This window comes from Bubalus kerabau, chromosome X, assembly GCF_029407905.1.
Source record: "Bubalus kerabau isolate K-KA32 ecotype Philippines breed swamp buffalo chromosome X, PCC_UOA_SB_1v2, whole genome shotgun sequence".
NCBI lineage: Eukaryota > Metazoa > Chordata > Mammalia > Artiodactyla > Bovidae > Bubalus > Bubalus kerabau.
The window spans coordinates 141,575,810-141,597,234 of NC_073647.1; the positions used below are offsets into that span (position 1 = coordinate 141,575,810).

Sequence of the window (21,425 nt, forward strand, 5' to 3'; positions counted from 1 at the left end):
ATATACAGGGTTATTGTTACCATCTTTCTAAATTCAATATATATGCGTTAGTATACTGTATTGTGTTTTTCTTTCTGGCTTACTTCACTCTGTATAATAGGCTCCAGTTTCATCCACCTCATTAGAACTGATTCAAATGTATTCTTTTTAATGGCTGAGTAATACTCCATTGTATATATGTACCACTGCTTTCTTATCCATTCATCTGCTGATGGACATCTAGGTTGCTTCCATGTCCTGGCTATTATAAACAGTGCTGCAATGAACATTGGGGTACACGTGTCTCAATTCTGGTTTCCTCAGTGTGTATGCCCAGCAGTGGGATTGCTGGATCATAAGGCAGTTCTATTTCCAGTTTTTTAAGGAATCTCCACACTGTTCTCCATAGTGGCTGTACTAGTTTGCATTCCCACCAACAGTGTAAGAGGGTTCCCTTTTCTCCACACCCTCTCCAGCATTTATTGCTTGTAGACTTTTGGATCGCAGCCATTCTGACTGGCGTGAAATGGTACCTCATAGTGGTTTTGATTTGCATTTCTCTGATAATGAGTGATGTTGAGCATCTTTTCATGTGTTTGTTAGCCATCTGTATGTCTTCTTTGGAGAAATGTCTATTTAGTTCTTTGGCCCATTTTTTGATTGGGTCATTTATTTTTCTGGAATTGAGCTGAACATACTTTATTTAATCCCATTATTTATTGGAAGGTAATACAACAGCTGTAGTCCATGGGGTCGCTAAGAGTCAGACACAACTGAGCGACTTCACTTTCTTTCACTTTAATACAACAGCACTACTTAGAACAGGACAAGATTCTTGCAATCATTATCCTCATGGGAGTTAACTAAATAACATCATATTAATAAAGGATTTTTAAAGTACATTTGTAAGAGCTAAACACTAAATTTTGTTTTAGTTTTTTTACATAGAAGGATTGTGAGAGGATTAAGTGGAAAAAAACAGTGAAATAAAACAATATATCAATATATAACTTGGACATACACAACAATCATCACTCATCATTATCACTATCATCACTAACAGCTACTTGTTACAATCTGCTAAGGATTGTGTTAGTGTTTGACATTTATTTACAATAGTCTGTATGGTACACACTATGATTATCTCTGTTTCAGAAATAAGGAAACTGAGTTACTGATAGACTGGGCAGGTCTGCCAAAGGAGGTGAAGCTGTGTTTCGAGCCCAGATGATATTCTCAACCATGAGGCTCCTAATTTACAGGTTTATTAACAGAAGGGTTGTCCACCTTCACTTTCCTTATTAGAATAGGATATTTGGAAATTGTAGATACTGAGTCAAACATTCACTGTTTAACATCCATTCTAAAAAGATGAAGACCTCTCTAGCACACATATACTAAATTCAATGTGGTTATAAAAGAATAACTGGGTTTGACCTTTTACAAATTTATTTTAATCACCCATCCCTTCTGACAACTGCAAGTAAAAGTTGATTATATTTCTCTCCACACTTCTTTCAACAGTGCATTACTGATTATGAATTAAGGTATTTGACAAGAGCTCTATATAATTTCTTAAATGATTAGGTCATAGAGAAAGTCTAGTCTCCTAAAATAAATATTTAGAAAAGTCATTATATTCATCAGGATAATAAGAACTCATGGAGATAATCTAGTTATGACTCAGGAAATGAAATCTGTATGCAATTACTACACATACCAGGAACTTTTAAAATGGCAACTGTAAGCTAAAGCAAGTTATCAATTAGTTATAGGAATAGAATTTCACCATTATATATAATTAAATGTGTAATTTATATTAAAGCTAATTTTTTCAGATGGACAAAATATATTTTTAAAATGCTTAAATAAATAAGGATCTAGCTATGTATACAGAGTTCAGTTTCAGCAACTTCATAGTTATGAGCAATAAAACAGAAATAAAACATATTTTTAAAATGCCACATAGAATGAAGATATTATGCTTTATGCAACAAACCATTCGTTGTAACTGCTTTTCATAATCAAGACTGACTTCTTCAGCTTTTTAATCTTTCTGGTGGTACTAACGAGGAAAATGGCCAAAAGTCAAGCACAAACAGAAAGTAAGAGAAGAAACGAGTTACTTGGATGAGTTTCAAACTAATCATCTGAATAATAAAGAGTTCATAGAAATACATCTGATCACTTGGTCACCTCTCAGAAAGGGTCAAACAGCAGGAGGACATGTAATTCAAACGGCTCTTTTTCTGGGACTGAGACAAATCTGGTTTTCCATTTCATCAAAATCTTCATTCTTCCTTCCTTTCTTTTTTTTTTAAAGCAATTAATTAATTCTGGAGCTGACTCCAACAGCTCCCTGTCTTCTGTTCAGCTTGCCAAAATGACATTTGCTTCACTGTCTTCAAATGGCGGTTAACCAATGGAGCCAAAGCAACCTCACAGTCAAGTCAATGGATTAAATCATTTTAGGAGCGAGTCCAAGTACCTAAACAGCAAAAGAACTCTCTAACGCAAAGAGGCTTCCCCAAGGTTGCTCCCTAAGCCCTTTCCTCTCTGTTCTTTTCATCTCTTGGCTCTGATCTAGTTTTGATATGTTCCAATAGTTCTCATTTTCCTTCCTTTAACTTTCTGCGAATTATTGTTATTTAAAAGCGTTTTAGAAGCTAGCTTGATATATTTTAACCATTACTAAGCACAATGCCTACTATTCCTTATAATGCTCAGGACTCTCAAAACTAAGAAATCCTAGGACATTTGACTACTTAGGTAGAAAGTTGATGAACAATCTATCTAGTTTATCAGTGCAAGAATAAAGCCCATTACCTTTTACCTATGAGAGATGTTCTGCTTTGAAAGAGGCAGAAGACCATCTGCAGGTGTTTTAAACTGATTAAACTTCATTAAAGCTTGGTATTCTCCCATGTCTTTCTGTTCCTTTCCTTCATTTAAACACTTCTATGGCTAAGCTCTTACTAAATGTCACCCAAATTCTCAAATCTATTTCAAACATGACTGCCTAACTTAAATCAAGTGATTGATTTTTTTTTATCTTTTTTTTAAATTTTTTTTAATTTTTATTTTTTATTTTTTTTTTTTTAAATTTTATTTTATTTTTAAACTTTACATAATTGTATTAGTTTTGCGAAATATCAAAATGAATCCGCCACAGGTATACATGCGTTCCCCACCCTGCACCCTCCCCCCTCCCCCCTCCCCACACCATCCCTCTGGGTCGTCCCCGTGACTTTTTATCTTTTTTATTTTTTTATTTTTTTTTTTTTTAATTTTATTTTATTTTTAAACTTTACATAACTGTATTAGATTTGCCAAATATCAAAATGAATCCGCCACAGGTATACATGTGTTCCCCATCCTGAACCCTCCTCCCTCCTCCCTCCCCATTCCATCCCTCTGGGTCATCCCAGTGCACCAGCCCCAAGCATCCAGTATCGTGCATCGAACCTGGACTGGCAACTCGTTTCATACATGATATTTAAGTGATTGATTTTTAAAATGATACCTTGAGTAAAGTTATATAAGATTCTTATTTAGTCATCTCCACTTTAACATGAATCATATGAAATGGTTTTACACATAACTCCTTTTATTAATATTCAACATGTTAGCTTTTTCTTTTTGTCCCTTGGAAATATTTTCCCAATGAAATACTGCTGATTACCCTTTTAAATGGATTCCTCTAAGTAGTTCTAATTTTAAAGTCATCCTCCTAAACTTCTCGTACTTCCTTTTAGCCACCCCAAGTTTAACTGTGGGATAAGGGAACAAACTTTGGTAAATTGCACCTCATTTAGATTTACCCGGATTTAATCTCTGCCTCTGTTGTATGTTACCTTAATGTCATACAGGGCAAACTGGTGAGGATCTGTGATACCATTTTCTCATTTGCAAAATGAGAAAATTAATACCTACTCTATAGAGTTGTGAGGATGATACCTGGTAAATGGTAGGTACTCACTTCTTCCTTTTCTCTACCAGCTCTCTTCCAGAATAACTGAACCTGGTTCTTGGCATTTTAAGTTCATGACTATTCCAAAGAGCACATCCAGCTCTACATACTTGAAAATTTAAAAGACCTGTCCAGGGTTATACCATCATTGAAAATAAAAATCAAGGTTTCATCAAGTCCATAAATGAGCAATGTGTTCACTCACTTCACATTGTTATTTTCACCTCATTATTTCAGTGGAAATTAGAGGGAAAAATCAGGCTTTATTCTCAGAACAATACTGTCCTCAGAACTGCAAATTCATAGAGCTACAGGGAGCTTTAAAGAGGATCTAGTCCATCCCTTCCTGCCCCTCACATTCTACAGATGAAAATATCACGGCCAAGGAGGTTTAATTTACTCCCTCACCTCTCCCATATCCCATGCACAGCTCTATTTTATGGAAGTGTTTTGTATCCAGGTTTTCTGTCTCCTAGTCTAATATTACATAGTAGCAGTTCATAATTTCTCACAGTGCAAATCATGCTTAAAGAACTTTCTTTCCTTTAGAACTACTAAAAGGGGAGATTTTAAAGAAAGGAAAATCTTTAATACTACAGGTAGAAAGATGCTTTAAATAAAACTGGATTTTGTAAAACATAACTAAAAGGAAAAGTAAGAATTAAAATCATAAATATTACTTCAAATAAGTTTATAAACATTAAAATAAATTCTAAAACTAATCAAAATATAACAACACTTATAGGTTACAATGATGACATACTTTGGCTATATCTGAGATGCTGATTTCCATCTTTCTGGGAAAATACAGATACAAGCCACAAAAAGACAGGGAACTATGATTACCCAAAAGTAATTTGTTAAGTATCCAGAGAAAAGTTGCTCTATAGAAAACAGGACTTCAAGCCAAAAAAATCACTGGTGACCAATGAAGGCATTGCTCCCAGAAACAGTTATATACATATATATATACACATACTTACGCATACACCACACACACATATTCAATCGAAAAAGGAAGGTCACATAAAAAGTTAAACCTGCACAGGGATCTATAAGAATATATTACCTGAATTACACTGTTAACAGCAGTTTTTAAGATTTCTATTTTCTAAAATATCCTTATTAGTATTCTTGGAAAATTCACCTTTAGGGAGAGTAGAAACACTGTAGCACCAAACTATCATGAAATAGTTGTGTAGTAGGTAAGATGTTCTCCAGTTTCTTGTTTTTTTGTTTTGTTTTGTTTTGTTTTTCATCTCTCACTTATTAATAGTAATATTATATGCTTTCTTTCTAGAGGCTCATTAAAAGACAAGGTATCCCTTGGGTTAAATTTAGAATCAATACAATCTTTAATCAGGTGAACAAAATATACAAGATTATCTTTATTATGACACAATAAAAAATACATCTCATAGATGTTAGCCTAGTTTTAGTGATATTTACCTGCTTACTCACCCTTAAAAGAAAGAAAAGATGTGAATTATAAAGAATATCAGGTTTATTTAGCATATACAACCTAAGGGAAGAGAGACCTATTAAAACAAACAAACAAAAGCAAAATAAACAAAACACCTATTTGCACCAGCAGGTAACATTGTGGTTTTTATTACAAAATTCTTAAATTTCCTGTAATTCTAAGGAACTTTGATAAGGGTTAAAAATGTAACTAAAGCTAATTTATTTACCAAAGTAAACAGGCTAATTCAGAAATCACTATTTTAAATTTTCTTTCATTTTCTTTTATCTTTATAAAACTTTTTATCATGACTATCTCCCACCACTTCAATTCCTCTAGGGGAAAAAAAAACAAAACAAAACACTATTCACTCTGTTAAAATTAATGGATTCTCATATTTGGGGGCTGCCCACCCATACTATTAGCTGTCTGTTGATGGATGGTAGCTTTGATAAGGAGAAGGCAATGGCACCTCACTCCAGTACTCTTGCTTGGAAAATCCCATGGATGGAGGAGCCTGGTAGGCTGCAGTCCATGGGGTCGCCAAGAGTCGGACACAACTGAGTGACTTCACTTTCACTTTTCACTTTTATGCATTGGAGAAGGAAATGGCAACCCATTCCAGTGTTCTTGCCTGGAGAATCCCAGGGACGGGGGAGCCTGGTGGCTGCCGTCTATGGGGTCACACCGAGTCGGACACGACTGAAATGACTTAGCAGCAGCAGCTTTGATAAATATGGTTTCTCTTACCAGCCCTTCACTTGGTTTGATGTTTGCCAGCTGAATCACTTCAAGGTGGGCAGACTGTGAAACTAGAGGATCTGATGACAGGGATATGATGTGGTCACAGACTCCAGAAAGAGTTTTACACTGAAAACAAACAAACAAAAAATTATGGTCAACACATGTTGTAAATAACATATAAATCACTTTTTATTGTAATATCTTTTACAAGGAAAAAGAAAAAATAGAAGGAGGTCCTTGGCATTTTATTTTATAAAATCTGTATTAAAAAGATATTCATTCAGGTTAAGAAATACACACACACAAAACACATCTATATCTAAATTATAAGAACCCACATCAAAATTGGAAGATCTCCTGGAGAAAGAAATGGCAACCCACTGCAATATTCTTGCTTGGAGAATCCCATGGACAGGGGAGCCAGGCGGGCTACAGTCCATGGGATTGCAAAGAATTGGACTCAACTGAAGCAACTTAGCATGAATGCATACATCAAAATATTCAAGAAAGTTATGGTTATGCTTTGTTTCTATTATTTGATTCATCAGATCTAAAATGAAATGATTGTTTCAAAACAATCTTAATAACCTAAACACTTCTTGATAGCAGCCACTGGATGGAAGAGAATCAACAACTTCAAAAACCTTCAAGGTTTTCTACTTCATGATCAGAAAAGTTTAAAAAAAAAAAATCCAGCCAAAATCCAGGGAAAATGAATCTCCCAAATCTGCTTGGTGAACTCCTCTAAAGTTACCTTTCTGTAAAGTTCCCCCTTCCTCCAGGCAAAGTTTGGCACTCTCTCAAACCTGCTTTCTCAAAGTTCTATGAACTGTCCGAAATTGTATAACTTCATTCAGAAGCCCTCTAAGGTTGGGACCATGTTCTACTCATCTCTGACTTCTCTTCCTCCCCTACCCCTGGGAGACAGATCCTAGAACATTTGTTGTTGTTGACTGAAGACACAAAATTATTGCTTAAATTAGGATAAATCTATTCATACCTTCTATCCATTTCCAACATGTTACATTTGTTCTGTGACTACTTCATTACTCTACTTAAGGGAGTCAGTTCACTCAGGGCTCTTTATTTGCTGCATTCTATACATGGTCCATGACCTCCATCTCTGCTTGGTTCAGCTTTCTCACCCCACAGAAACTGCGTGGCTAAATTTCTCCCCCTTACTGCAGCCTTGCCCTTTGCATCTGCTTTTCATGGCTGCACGTTTACTGTGGCTATCAACCCCTAAGGACAGACCGTGGACAGCATGGAAAGCATCAGCTTGGTATGAAGAGATGTAGGCAATCACCACACTGCCAGTTACTTGCTGTGTGTCTGTGAGCAAGTTATCTTATATCCTTGAAGTTCAGTTTACACATGTAAAAAATGAGGTAATAAAAATTACTTTATATATTTTACATGACAAATCAGGATAATGAATATATATTTTAAAAGTCTAATATGGCTTCTACGTTGGTCATAACTTTCCTTCCAAGGAGTAAGCGTCTTTTAATTTCATGGCTGCAGTCACCATCTGCAGTGATTTTGGAGCCCAGAAAAATAAAGTCTGACACTGTTTCCACTGTTTCCCCATCTATTTCCCATGAAGTGATGGGACCAGATGCCATGATCTTCGTTTTCTGAATGTTGAGCTTTAAGCCAACTTTTTCACTCTCCTCTTTCACTTTCATCAAGAAACTTTTTAGTTCCTCTTCACTTTCTGCCATAAGGGTGGTATCATTTGCATATCTGAGGTTACTGATATTTCTCCCAGCAATCTTGATTCCAGCTTGTGCTTCTTCCAGCCCAGCGTTTCTCATGATGTACTCTGCGTATAAGTTAAATAAGCAGGGTGACAATATACAGCCTTGACGTACTCCTTTTCCTATTTGGAACTAGTCTGTTGTTCCATGTCCAGTTCTAACTGTTGCTTCCTGATCGCATATAGGTTTCTCAAGAGGCAGGTCAGGTGGTCTGGTATTCCCATCTCTTCCAGAATTTTCCACAGTTTATTGTGATCCACACAAAGGCTTTGGCATAGTCAATAAAGCAGAAATAGATGTTTTTCTGGAACTCTCTTGCTTTTTCCATTATGGCCAACCTAGACAGCATATTCAGAAGCAGAGACATTACTTTGCCAACAAAGGTCCGTCTAGACAAGGCTATGGTTTTTCCAGTGGTCATGTATGGATGTGAAAGTTGGACTGTGAAGAAAGCTGAGCGCTGAAGAATTGATGCTTTTGAACTGTGGTGTTGGAGAAACTCTTGAGAGTCCCTTGGACTGCAAGGAGATCCAACCAGTCCATTCTAAAGGAGATCAGTCCTGAGTGTTCTTTGGAAGGACTGATGCTAAAGCTGAAACTCCAATACTTTGGCCACCTCATGCGAAGAGTTGACTCATTGGAAAAGACTTTTGATGCTGGGAGGCATTGGGGGCAGGAAGAGAAGGGGACGACAGAGGATGAGATGGCTGGATGGCATCACCAACTCAATGGACATGAGTTTGGGTGAACTCCGGGAGTTGGTGATGGACAGGGAAGCCTGGCGTGCTGCAATTCATGGGGTTGCAAAGAGTCGGACACGACTGAGCAACTGAACTGAACTGAACTGGATATGGTTTCTATCCAAAGAAGACATCAAATAAATGTTTATTCTTCCTTTGTTGCTTTCTGTAAGCTCAAAGGGCTGGATTCTCACTCATGGGATGAATTATCTTATTATTCTTAACTCCATGGCCTTGCTAATGATGTTACAATCACCAGTAATCACAGTGAATGGTCATAATGGGAAGTTCAAACCTCTTTACTCTCTCTGATATTCAAGTTTCAATGCTTTCAAGAGATACAGTGTAGGTATTTACCCTGAAGCTGCTAAGCAAAGTGCCAACAGGAAGACTATCTCTCAGAACTATAGGGAACTGCACAGGGTGAGCGTCATGGGCATATGACTTGTGCACAAGGACCTGCATTTAGTATTACACTCTGCTGGTGCCATTTTGGCATTCTTAATTCTTTTTGAACAAGGAGCTTCATATTTTCACTTTGCACTGGGTCTCACATATTATGTAGCCCATCTTGGGATGGTAGTTTCTGTGTTTTTTGTTTTTTAAATTTCTTTTGAAAATATTCATCAGCAGCCACAAGGAAAAAGACAGAATGGCAGCCCTTTACAAAAATGTCTATGGTTCAAATTGCTACTGTTCGATGGGAAGAAAAGCAACTGGGGCAGATTTAAATCTTTTAATTATTCCTTTCCTTCCTTAAGCGGTTTCATTTTCATTCTTATTTTTTCTCTATCTCAAGTGGCGGGGGGCAGGATGGATAACAATGTTAATATGAAGGGTTTCTATATAGAATACTTGAATTGCATGATAATCTGGAAATAAATAGGAAGGTAAAGAATATATAAAAATGGCTCAACATGTGTGTACTGCAACACTCAAGGCCTCATATAACAGCAATGAGCAACAGTAGCTCTCCTATTCAAGCACTGGAAGCACTCAGAAGTGGAGTAGGAGGAAAAGAAGAAAAACTACATTGTAGGTGTTTTTACAAAAAAAAAATACCAATTAAATCTACAATATTAAGTTGCAAATCATTTTTTCAGATTTCTCTACTGAGTAATTTTATTTGTCAAATGCCTGCTATGTTCTAGGTCTGCTGGAAATATGAAAGATGAGTAAAACATTGACTTTACTAGCAAAGCTATCAGGATTTAACAGATTAAAAACTTTGGAAAAAATAATAGACTTAGAAAAGAAACTTGGCTAGAACCTTGCTCCCTGTTTGAGAGATAATGTACTAGAATCTTTATATTGTAGCATTTGGCACTTGGTTCAATAAGCCAATTAGAAAGGATACAAAATGGCTTGGTTTCATATGCTAATTCTACACTCATTACTGTATCATACATCAAGCCACTGCAGGAAGCCACATTAAGGGTACTACAGTAAAGTTCCAAGGAAGTTATTTTTATTTGTTTACTTATTTACTGAATTTGAAGTAGGGTTTAGAACTTCTTTTTCTTTTTTTAAATAATTTTAAGGGTCATTTTCCACTTACAGTTATTATAAAATATTGGCTAGATTTCCCATGTTGTACCACACATCCTTGAGCCTAGTTTACACCTAACAGTTCGTATCTCCCACTCTCCACCCCTAGATTTCTCTTCCCTCCCCCAGTGGTAACCACTACTTTGTTCTCTATATATCTGTTATTTGGTTTCTTTTTTGTTATATTCAGTAGTGTGAATGAAAAAATACTGTCTGCCATATCCGCAAACAAAGGATGCAGAGGCCACCAAGCCCTTAGCCACTGCAGCCACCCTCAAAGGTGCACCCCGAGGAGACTGAGGATGGGAAAGAAGAGGGTGCTGGCTACGGTGTGTATCAAAAGAATTAATTTCAGTGAGCCCAGACTCCTGCATCTTCCCATACATGGGCAAGTACTAATTTCGTTAACTTGAGATGTTTGGTTTTCTTTAATTAACGGCGATCTTTTGATGTTCCCTAGTCCTTGTTGCAAAAACCCATATATACCCTGGTTACTCCCTAACCTCTTGGGAGCTGTCCCTCAGAACTATTTGAGAGGCTGCCTATAGGACCTGAGTTCTCAGACAGTCCACCGAATAAAACAGAATTCTCAACTCTTAGGTTTTGCATTTTATTCAGTTGACACTAGTTTGTTGTAGATTTTAGATTCCACATGTAAGTGACATCTAAAGTATTTGTCTTTCTCCATCTGACTTATGTCACTTAGCATGATGCCCTACACGTTCTTGTAAAAAGTTAATTTTTCCCTTCAGTGAAATTGTAATATTATGCCATCATATTAACACACGGTATTATCTATTGCTACCTAATAGTGTATCCCAGAGAAAGAAAATTAACTATAATATACTAAGAAAATACATTCTTTATTATTGAAAGTTAACATCAACACTACAGAGCACCTACCATGTATCCTGCACAACGCTAAATACCTCATTATCTCGTGCATCTTTTTAACAACTTTCTGAAGTAGTTATTATTATAGTCAGTTTAGCAGATGAGAAAGCAAGGCTAAATAAAGTCACTGTCTTGGCAACAAAACAATCTGACTTCTTAATCATTATGCTTACCATCTCTTCAATCCTTAAATCTCCATTTGTTGCTGATTAGTTTCATTTTTTTATTGTTTAAAATCTATGTTAGTATTAAAGGGATATTATATAACATGTTTAAACTACATAGTATAATGAAATATAAGGTGTGCCTACAAGTGTTCTTGCAATTTATAATGCAGTTTAGCTAAGAACTAGTAGACTTGGGAGTATGAAAGCGCAGCTCTCTGGGAAAACTTGCAATTTTAGCAACAAAAAAGACAACTCTATTCTAGTTAGAAGATAAGTGGTAGCCACTTGCATAAAGGAGATTCTTTCACTATTTTTGAAATATTTATATCAAAGAACTTTAAATTGTTTATCTTTAGTTCTAAAAAATAGAAACAATTTTTGAAATTTTAAATTAAAGCCTAGTAAAATAATATGCCTTTAGTATAAAGGAAACATAAAATGGCAATGAGTATTATAACTGATCCTCTGGATTCTGTTTATACTACCCAAAATGGCGAGAAAAGATTAGTGACTGAATAACAGTTAACAGACATGGCTAGCTAGGATTTAAGAAACTTAAAACAGAAGAGTGTCATGGGCTGGATTTAATGGTTTTGTCATTTTTGTCCTCTCCAGTTATTTATATAAATTTCAAATCTGAATTAATATAATCATAGAGTATATTTTCAGGAAGAAATGGCACCTTTTCATCTTTTATCCTATATACATAGTATATTTTATATAGGTTTGCGTATAGTGTATGGCTGGTTCACCCAAATCTAAAAGTTCCTAGGGGAAAAAAATATCAGAACATAGCACGTTTAGTATAAAACAGTGGTTTTTAAAAAGTCATAAAAGCAACATTTCAGTCACTGTGAAGATTCAAAAAGCAGCAATCTTACAATAATATACTAACCAATAACAGAGCATTATTTCAGTATCTCTGATGAGCATTCTTTCATTATCACTGAACCTGTCAGACACTTTTTAGATTAATACGTGTAATAAACTATAGTATTTTTAAAAGGAAATGGAGAAAGCATTCTAAGTGCAAACAACAGCGAATAGGGAAGGAGTAGGTAAAAAGTTTTAAGTCAGCCTCTTAGCCTGGGAGCACATTCAGCCAGACATGATTAAGCTACTTAAAGGATTTTTATTTATGTTTTTCTAAATAAATAGAATACTGGATAGTTATTCTTCTGAGTATATTGGAGGAAATGAATGGAAATTATCTTTAGATTTAAAAATAAGAAATTCATTTGACATAGAAAAGAACCTCAGGTTCAGAAGTTTAACAAAAGGATTTATACAGGGAAATTTCTACTTTCAGGTATACACATATATAAAAGGGACAACAGTGTAAAACTAAGATAAAATGAGGAAACAATAAACAGATGAATATGCATTTTAAGATGGGAAAAATGATGTGAAAGCTACAATTAAAGGACAGCAAAAATAATTCAGGTTTCTTATCAATAATATGGAAAACAATAACAAAAGTTTAGTTTTGATAAATAATATATACATATTAAAAGTTATTGATATATAAATAATATTTCAACTAAAATAGTCTAGAGAACAGAGCATATTTTTGTTTGGTTTATATATTATTATACCTCAGTATTATAACGGAGAAGGCAATGGCACCCCACTCCAGTACTCTTGCCTGGAAAATCCCATGGACGGAGGAGCCTGGTATGCTGCAGTCCATGGGGTCACGAAGAGTTGGATACGACTGAGCGACTTCACTTTCACTTTTCACTTTCATGCATTGGAGAAGGAAATGGCAACCCACTCCAGTGTTCTTGCCTGGAGAATCCCAGGGACGGGGAGCCTGGTGGGCTGCCGTCTATGGGGTCACACAGAATCGGACATGACTGAAGCAACTTAGCAGCAGTATTATAAATCATGTAACTGCCAATTTAGGATATTTCCAATATAATTGGTAAACGAGAGGCTTTATTTTTATAAAATAGTACAAATTTAGTCCAATATTAAATAGTGAAAACTCTAAATTATATAAGCTTCATTCAGAAATACAGTGTTTATAGTACTTGCCAGATCTATGCTGAGTTAGCAATTGTGCACTTACAATGGCTCCCTAAACCTACTCTGGGCTTCCCAGGTGGCACTAGTGGTCAAGATCCTGCCTGTCAATGCAAGAGACTTCAAAGATGCAGCTTTGATCCCTGGGTCGGGAAGATCCCTTGGAGGAGGGAATGGCAAACCACTCCAGTACTCTTGCTTGGAGAATCCCATGGACAGAGGAGCCTGGTAGGTCACAAAGTCCATAGGGTCGCAAAGAGTTGGATATGACCAAAGTGACTTAGCACACACCAACCTACTCTACAGCACAGGGAACTCTACTCAATATTTTATAATAACCTAAATAGGAAAAGAATCTGAAAAAGAATAGATATATGTATAACTGAATCACTTTGCTATACACCTGAAATTAATACATTGTAAATCAACTATGAAGTGAAGTGAAAGTTGCTCAGTCATGTCTGATTCTTTGCGACCCGATGGACTATACTGTTGATGGAATTCTCTAAGTATCCCGCACTGCAGGTGGATTCTTTACCAGTTGAGCCACAAGGGAAGCCCATAAATCAACTATACTCTAATATAGAATAAAAACTAAAACAGGAGTGAACAATTCATTTAAATTGATATTAAAAAGTATTAATTACATACACATTCCCCAACATAGGAAGAATTTCTTACTCATATGAGTAAAAAGAACTGCGCGAGAAATCTTTTTTAAACTTTAAAAACGAATACAATAGAATAGAATTTCAATTTTAAACCAATATAAAAATTATATTTGTATATAACAAAGATTAAGAGTCTCCAAGAGCTTCAGAAAGCAACTGTATTTGCAAATAAATAATAAAGATCATATGAACTTTGTTCCAAAAAGACCTAGAAAACTCTCCAATCCCTTTAGGTTTCAAACTCTGATGGTGGGGGAAAAGCACAACAAAACTATTGGCAAAATGTAAAGAAATCACCACCACCACTGCTTTATTAAGCCATTCATTCATTCAAAAAGCACTGAGTATCTGTTACATGATTTAAATGTCACTGCTACGCTTAAGGATTTCTCAAACTGAGACAGTGTTTCTGGTGATGTATTTGGCTTGTTCTTAGTATCACTGACATTAACCATGCTGTCCTTGTGTTCCTGATGACAGAGAAGGAATAACACTTTAAAATAATAATCATCGAAGAATGATGAGGTCAGTACCAAACAGTGAGAAAACATCAGTCCCAAACGTACCCCTACTTTGATGAGCAAGAAGTGGATCCATGATACTTCCAACTTACTTCCAACTACTTTCATGAGGCATCCTGTTGTTATTTAGTCATTAAGTCGTCTGTCTGATTCTTTGCAACCTCATGAATTGCAGCATGAGAGGCTTCCTTGTCCTCCACTGTCTCCTGGAGTTTGCTCAAACTCATATTCATTGAATCGATGATGCCATCCAATCACCTCATCCTCTGTTTCCCACTTCTCATCCTGCCCTCAAATCTTTCCAGCATTAGGGGCTTTTCTAATGAGTTGGCCCTTTGCATCAGGTGGCCAAAGTATAGCAGCTTCAGCATCAGTACAACTACTTTCCTGAGGCATCCTGGTCTGAATTAAAGCTGGGACATGAACCTCCATTGCTCTTTTGTTTTCTGATAGGGAAACAGTCAGATGGAAACCAGAACTGAATCTGGGAAAATCTCCATCCTATTTACCTCCTCTCTCAGAGGCAGGAAGTAGAGCCAACAGGCTTATAGGGAGTTCCCAGGCAGATGAGAGGGGTACTCATTAGAATGTACACTACTTTCCAGGCTAAAGATTAACAAGAGTCTGGAAATACCAGTGGTTCAAGCAAGATGTAGGTTATTAGGAAGATGATTTCATTTTATTTCAGAGTCAAATAGCAAGAGTGAAACAGTTCATTATGTTTGGATGAGCTTCTGGAAAATACAGGTACTATATATACAGTTTATGGACAAATGGGGAACAAATAGCTCTACAGTAAGGACAATGTTAAGTTTGTATCAGTAGAGGGTGCTGGAGGGGTAGGGAAAGGAGAGGGAGGCTTTTCTTCTTTCCTTTGTGCAGTGTTTTGTTTTATTTGCTTCTGGTACAAAGTCCATTAGCAGAAGTGTGAGGGGACATCCATGATGCCCAGACTATGTAGTCCCTCAGTGACCTCATAGCCTCAGTGTGGGCTCACTGACCACCATGCTGTAGCCCTGTCAGCGTCACACGCACAGCAGCAGCTTCCCACTCCCTCTGTGAGGACTCCTACCAGCGTCACTTGCCTGTGTCCTGGAAGGTTGTTTCCTGCTTGTCTGGACCAGCTCTGGTTAGGCAACGCGGTGAAGCTGCAATGTGATTGTTCTAACGAGCTCTGACCCTCAGCGTGGAGGAACGGTGTCCACTTACAAGCTGTCCTTCCTTGGGTACTCTGTCTTAGTCCTAGGGCATGCTTTAGTGGTATTCTTCCACCACAGTTTAATAATTATTTAGATTAAACTTCCCTTGTTTAAGCTACTGTGTAATTTCTGTTCCAGGTGGATTCAATTATCTTTTTGAAGAAATCTTTACATTTACAGTGACAATAACTATAGTTTTTTTAAAAAACATAGTGTCTTTGATCACATAAAGAATGATCTTAGATTAAGACAGTCCTTCAATCATCTCTTTATGTGGCCATATTGTTTTTTACTGAGTTTGTGAGTCACCAAAGATTTATGGCATTCAGATCTTTGAAATCAAACACACTCCACTACCCCAACTTAATCTGAAAGGCTAATTTAGTTTGTTCATAGCTAGTAAGTGCCAGAATGGGGTCAGGACATAAAATCTTTTTAACTCTCAAATTGCTGCTCTTTCTACTACATTATTTGGCCTCACTTGACTTAACAACTGAAACAAATACTCTTTGATAAAGAGGAGTGTACATTCAGAGTCAATCTGAATATGAAAGGATTTTACAATGCATAATGCATTCAGCAAATGTGACATTAGCAAAAACATCCATAAATATACCAACTTACATACTGTGTATCCAAATCATAAAGACAAACTAAAAAGACACTGAATACAAATAATTTTATTTTTTATGTGTGGTCACATTCCCATTAGTATATACACATTTTTTTTTTTTTTGCCCCATAAAAGACTAATAATATCTTCTAACTCCATCATATTCTAACTAGATTTCTTCATTCCTACATGGGACATCAGCTGTGGAGAATTTAATTTTATAGTTAAAATAATTTATAAAGCACCAAAGTGCCAAAAGCTGAAGGTAATCTAATACAACACTCAAGAAATCAATGCCTATTTCAGTAATAGAGTTAATGTGCTTTTTTAGGGTGACCACAAAGATAGTGAAGTGGGCCAAAATGGAAGGGTCACATTAACTTTCAAAATAAAGAAGGATCTTAATGCTTTCTATCTACAAAACCAGTATTAGAATTCATGTTTTAATGAGATTGACCATAAATTGTATGTTTAAATGCTCCAGTTACAACCACAATGTCAACCATACAAGAACATTCAGTTTGCAATGGCTCAGGATCACAGATTTAAGAGAAGAATCTATAATTGGGAAAGCTGCCATTTTACAGCATCAGGGACCCAATATAAAACTATTTTTATAAAGTCATTAGACTGTCACTGTTTTGAAGAAATCTCTAAAAATAAAATATTAATACGATGACTTTTATCTTATTATGGAGCATGCTGCTGCACTAGTACTGACATCTGCAAGGTTTGGGGAGATTAGGAGGAAACCATGCTTAGATAAATGACATGCTATAGATGGTAGGGCAAAGTCTAAAATGAGCTTTTAATTTTCTCTTCCAGGCTCTTCTCTTAACCTAACTTTTGGTTCTATTCAGTTTTAGCCATTTCTAGTCTAGATAGCAGAGAAGGGACAGTAATATCACTTCAAATGGAGTTTAGAGGTAAACAATGCATAAATTTAAAGGAAGGAATAAAATATACACGAAATATTTGTGAAATAAAACAAATAGTTAACAGACCAAAATAAGCCTAATTCATGATCAAACTTAAATAAGAAATGAAAAAAAAAATTTAGCTTGGAGAGAAAAGAGAGGAGAGAAAAGAGACAGCATTCATAACAATGCCCTGTAAACTGTAAAGTACTATACAATGAAAAGATAGTGTTAACATTAAAATGATAAATAGGCATTTACTTTATTTATTCCTCTCATCTTTATAAAAAAGATGGGTGCAATAAAATGTTAGTGCAAAGCAAGTGCGATATGTAAGGCCACACTTCTGGTTAATGTAAAAGGTGTATTTGAGCTCAGTACAATCTGATTTAAACAATGTGACTTTAACAATCAATGCCTGGCCTGGGATTTTCGTGAGTTTATCAAAGCTGACATGTGTTCCCAGCTCACCAAGGAGAGCAGCAGAGCTGTGACAAGCAAAATAGGTCTGCTAAAGCACAGTGGCTGAAATGGCTTCTCAGGAATACTCTCCAGTTTTATAGATTGTAGTGAAAGGTGGGAGTGAGGAGAAAGTAGGGCACAAAACTGAAGAGATTTCCAGATTCCCTGCAACTGATTTACTGTATGAAACAAGGATTTGTGCAGAGAAAAACAGATGGGCTCCAACATACCAGGGAATGTGTGCCTAGGGACAAAGCCTCACTGAGAGGTAAAGATCAAATCAAGAGAGTGAAATAAATTACTCTTTATCATCAGGTGACAATCACTCAGATATATAGTACACCAATACCTGCCTTTCCTTTTGTCCTTTATGGTTGCACTCTGCTATCTATATCACTATATTTAATGGCAAAATTCCAAGGAAATCCAAGCTGTCCCATCTCCTTTTATTCAGTCTCACTGAATAAAAGATAGCTCTGTCTACCACTGAAACCAACCAATGCTCTTTTCTACCCAGCTTTTTGGTCTTCAGAGTCTATTACTTTATCATTTTAAATAGAAACAACTCTCTCCAATTTTAAGGATAAAAAGGTGAACAGGAAATCTAGGCAAAGGGTTGTCCAAATCACTTTTGACAATCTCACAACATAGAGAATAAAATTATCCATTAAAGGCCATCTGGATTATAAACATAATAAATATTTACTTAATTATAAAAGTAACACTAACTGAAGAAACTTGGGATGACGTTTGAAAGAAAAAACAAACAAAAATCAGCTATTATTTTATCAAATAAATAAGCAAATATTAATAAAGAATATTTTCTATTTCAAATAAAGAATTTTTTATTTCAATTTTTAATGGTAATTTATTCTGTGTGTATAATGCTTTTAGTCTGGATTTTAGTTAACATTATCATTTAGACTCTTTCCATGAATATTGTCAAAAGATATTTTTGATATATTCATAAAATTTAAGGAAAATTTATTCATAAATCATATATTCACAAATACAACTTCAAATAGTATGAATAAATATTTCATCCTTTGAATGCACCATAGTGTACTGAAGCATTAACCTATTATTGCACATTTTTCATTATTACATATAATGCTGCTATAAACACTTTCCATAGAAAATGCTATTGTGTTTTAGAATTTATTTTTAGACTAGACTCTGTATAGGAATACAGACTCTGGGGCCAGAATGCCTGAGTTAAAATTCTGTCTTAAATCCATTCCAACTATGTCACTTAGGGAAAGCTGTCTAACCTCTTAGTGCTTCAGTTTCCTCAACTGTAAAATAGAGATGACACTAATAATAACCATCTCATAAGGTTGCTATGAGGATTAAAGGAGTTAGTTTATACAGAGCATTTAAAATAGTGCCTGAGGCATATTTTAAACACTACATAAATGTTAGTATTAATGTTTTTGAGTCTTAAAATTAACTAAAAAAGGTTTTATGAACTTACATGCCTAGAGGCAAGGTATATCCATTCTCATTACATCAGATTCTAAGTACCATTTGGATATTTGTAGTGTGCTACTATATAAATTTGTGCATCCATGTTTACGAATCTACAGATGAAAATTTGTATTTCATTAGTTTTACAGGAAATCCTTGTTTTCTGAGGATAACTGCCACTGGAAAGTAATGGTAGTCTTTGTGGTTTAATTTAGAAAGAACAGAGCTTGTCTCTTTAAAACGTAAGTTCAATGATATTTGTATTATTTTTTGATTTATCATTAAAAATTTTCATTTAAAAATAATAGTTAGAACTCATACACTTTTTTATTCCTCACCATCTGTTACAGACTTAAAGTATGTATTCCTCCCAAATTCACGTACTGAAACCTAGTCCCCAATATGATGGTATCTGGACGTGGAGGCTTTGAGAGGTAATTAGATGATTGGTTTGGAGCCCTCTTGAATGGGACTAGAGTCTTTACAAAAGAAACTCCAGAGAATTCCCTTGCCTCTACCACTATGTGAGGATCCTCTATGAATCAGGAAACAGACCCTCACTAGATACTAAATCTGCTGGTACCCTGATCCTGGATTGCCCAGTCTCCAGAAGAGTGAGAAATGTTTGATGTCTTTCTATATTACAGGAAACCCAGAAAGAGACTTCTCTGAAATTTTAGTTTTTAAGAAAGTATTCCATTGTAAAGTTAACTTTGTGTCAAAAAAAAAAAAAGATAAAAATAAAGTATTTCAGCATCATATACCAAGTGGTACACTACGCATTTTGTTATTTTCTTAAAAAAATAATTCTTATTGTGAGAAAAGCAATATACAAGTATCCAACCTTCTAGTGAAGGCTGGGCCATTCTTGCATAAAAAGGCCAAGACAGGAGGTAGAATAGTAACATGAAAATACAAGTGCTTTCTGAGGTGAATTGATTGGTTGATGCCAATCTCCGTCTCAAACATTATCAGCATACATTCTCAGTTATTCAGCTGTGGCCATGGGACTTTCCAGGTAAGAATATGGAAGTGGGTTGCCATTTCCTACTTCAGGAAATCTTCCTGAACCAGGGATCGAACCCACGTCTCTTGTGTCTCCTGCATTGGCAGATGGATTCTTTACCACTGTGCCACCTGGGTTGGATCCCTGGGTGGGGAAGATTCCCTGGAGAAGGGAATGGCTATCCACTCTAGTATCCTTATCTGGAGAATTCCATGGACAGAAGAGCCTGGCAGGCTACAGTCAATGGGGCTGCAAAAAGTCGGACACGACTGAGCAACTAACACTACTACTACTACCTGGGAAGCCCCAATCATTATCAGACAAAATCTTTAAATTCTCACTAGCTGAAATGGAAAATAATCAAAGTAAATACTATACTACATTCATTTCTAAACTTCTTCAATGTTATTTATGTTGTCACTCATTTCTAATAGAGGTGAAGTTATTAGGGCAGATGAGCATCAACCAAGAAATGGATTTACAAAGAAAAACAGCAAACTTCATTAAGATGCCTTTTTACCAAGTATAATGTACTCATACTCAATATTTTTAGTAATAAGATAAAACACATGCAAAGTCATTAGCTGATTCAATAAATATGGCCAAATTAAAATTTAGAAGGTTGGTGAATACAGAATCAGAGTAAAGGCAGTTTGATCATTTTATGAAGTATTTCATCCAAGTGACAACAGAGGTGGATCATCTCTATTACAAAACCAAATATTTTTCTCTGATCTCCTTTTGTCACAGATCGAGTGAAAAATTCTTATTTCAAATTTCCTTTTCTCTAGATTCTTTATTTTATGGCATTTTAACCTTGCTACATACTATAGTCTTAAAATACTGTATCATATTTTTCTATTAAGTTAAAAAAGAATGATTATAACTAATACAATTTATTATCTTTTGATTCTTTTGTACTTTCCCTATAAAATATACAGGGCTCACTTTTTCATAGGCTGTAGCTTTTTACTTAATAACTAGTTAAGCAAAGGAATACATACTTTGCAACGAAGATGAAAATAAATCCAAGTATACTTACCACATGAAGAATTTTATTCTCTGTTTCATAGACAGTACAATCCTGAAAAAAGAAACACATATATTAATTTTAAAAAATTAAACATTCCTTTTAAAATACTTTCTTAGAACTGTACTACAATTTGAAAAAGTCTTGAAAACTCAAGCAAAAACATCAGTTAGAATGGGAAAATGCCTGGAATACTGTATACTAAAACATTCACACTGATTTGCTCTCATGGTCAGTGATAGGGATATTT

General features: G+C 35.5%; 1 protein-coding gene across 5 annotated transcripts in view; it reads right to left on the bottom strand.

The window, feature by feature from the left end:
- Nucleotides 1–21,425, bottom strand: part of CNKSR2 (connector enhancer of kinase suppressor of Ras 2) — a 283,089-nt gene that overhangs the window by 149,421 nt on the left and 112,243 nt on the right. For all 5 annotated transcript variants that reach the window (XM_055564830.1, XM_055564829.1, XM_055564828.1 and 2 more), the window contains exons 5-6: nucleotides 21,188–21,229; nucleotides 6,162–6,281 (exon numbers count right to left, since the gene is read on the bottom strand). In XM_055564830.1, the coding sequence (XP_055420805.1) occupies nucleotides 6,162–6,281; nucleotides 21,188–21,229 (162 nt within the window). The remainder of the gene's footprint in view (nucleotides 1–6,161; nucleotides 6,282–21,187; nucleotides 21,230–21,425) is intronic.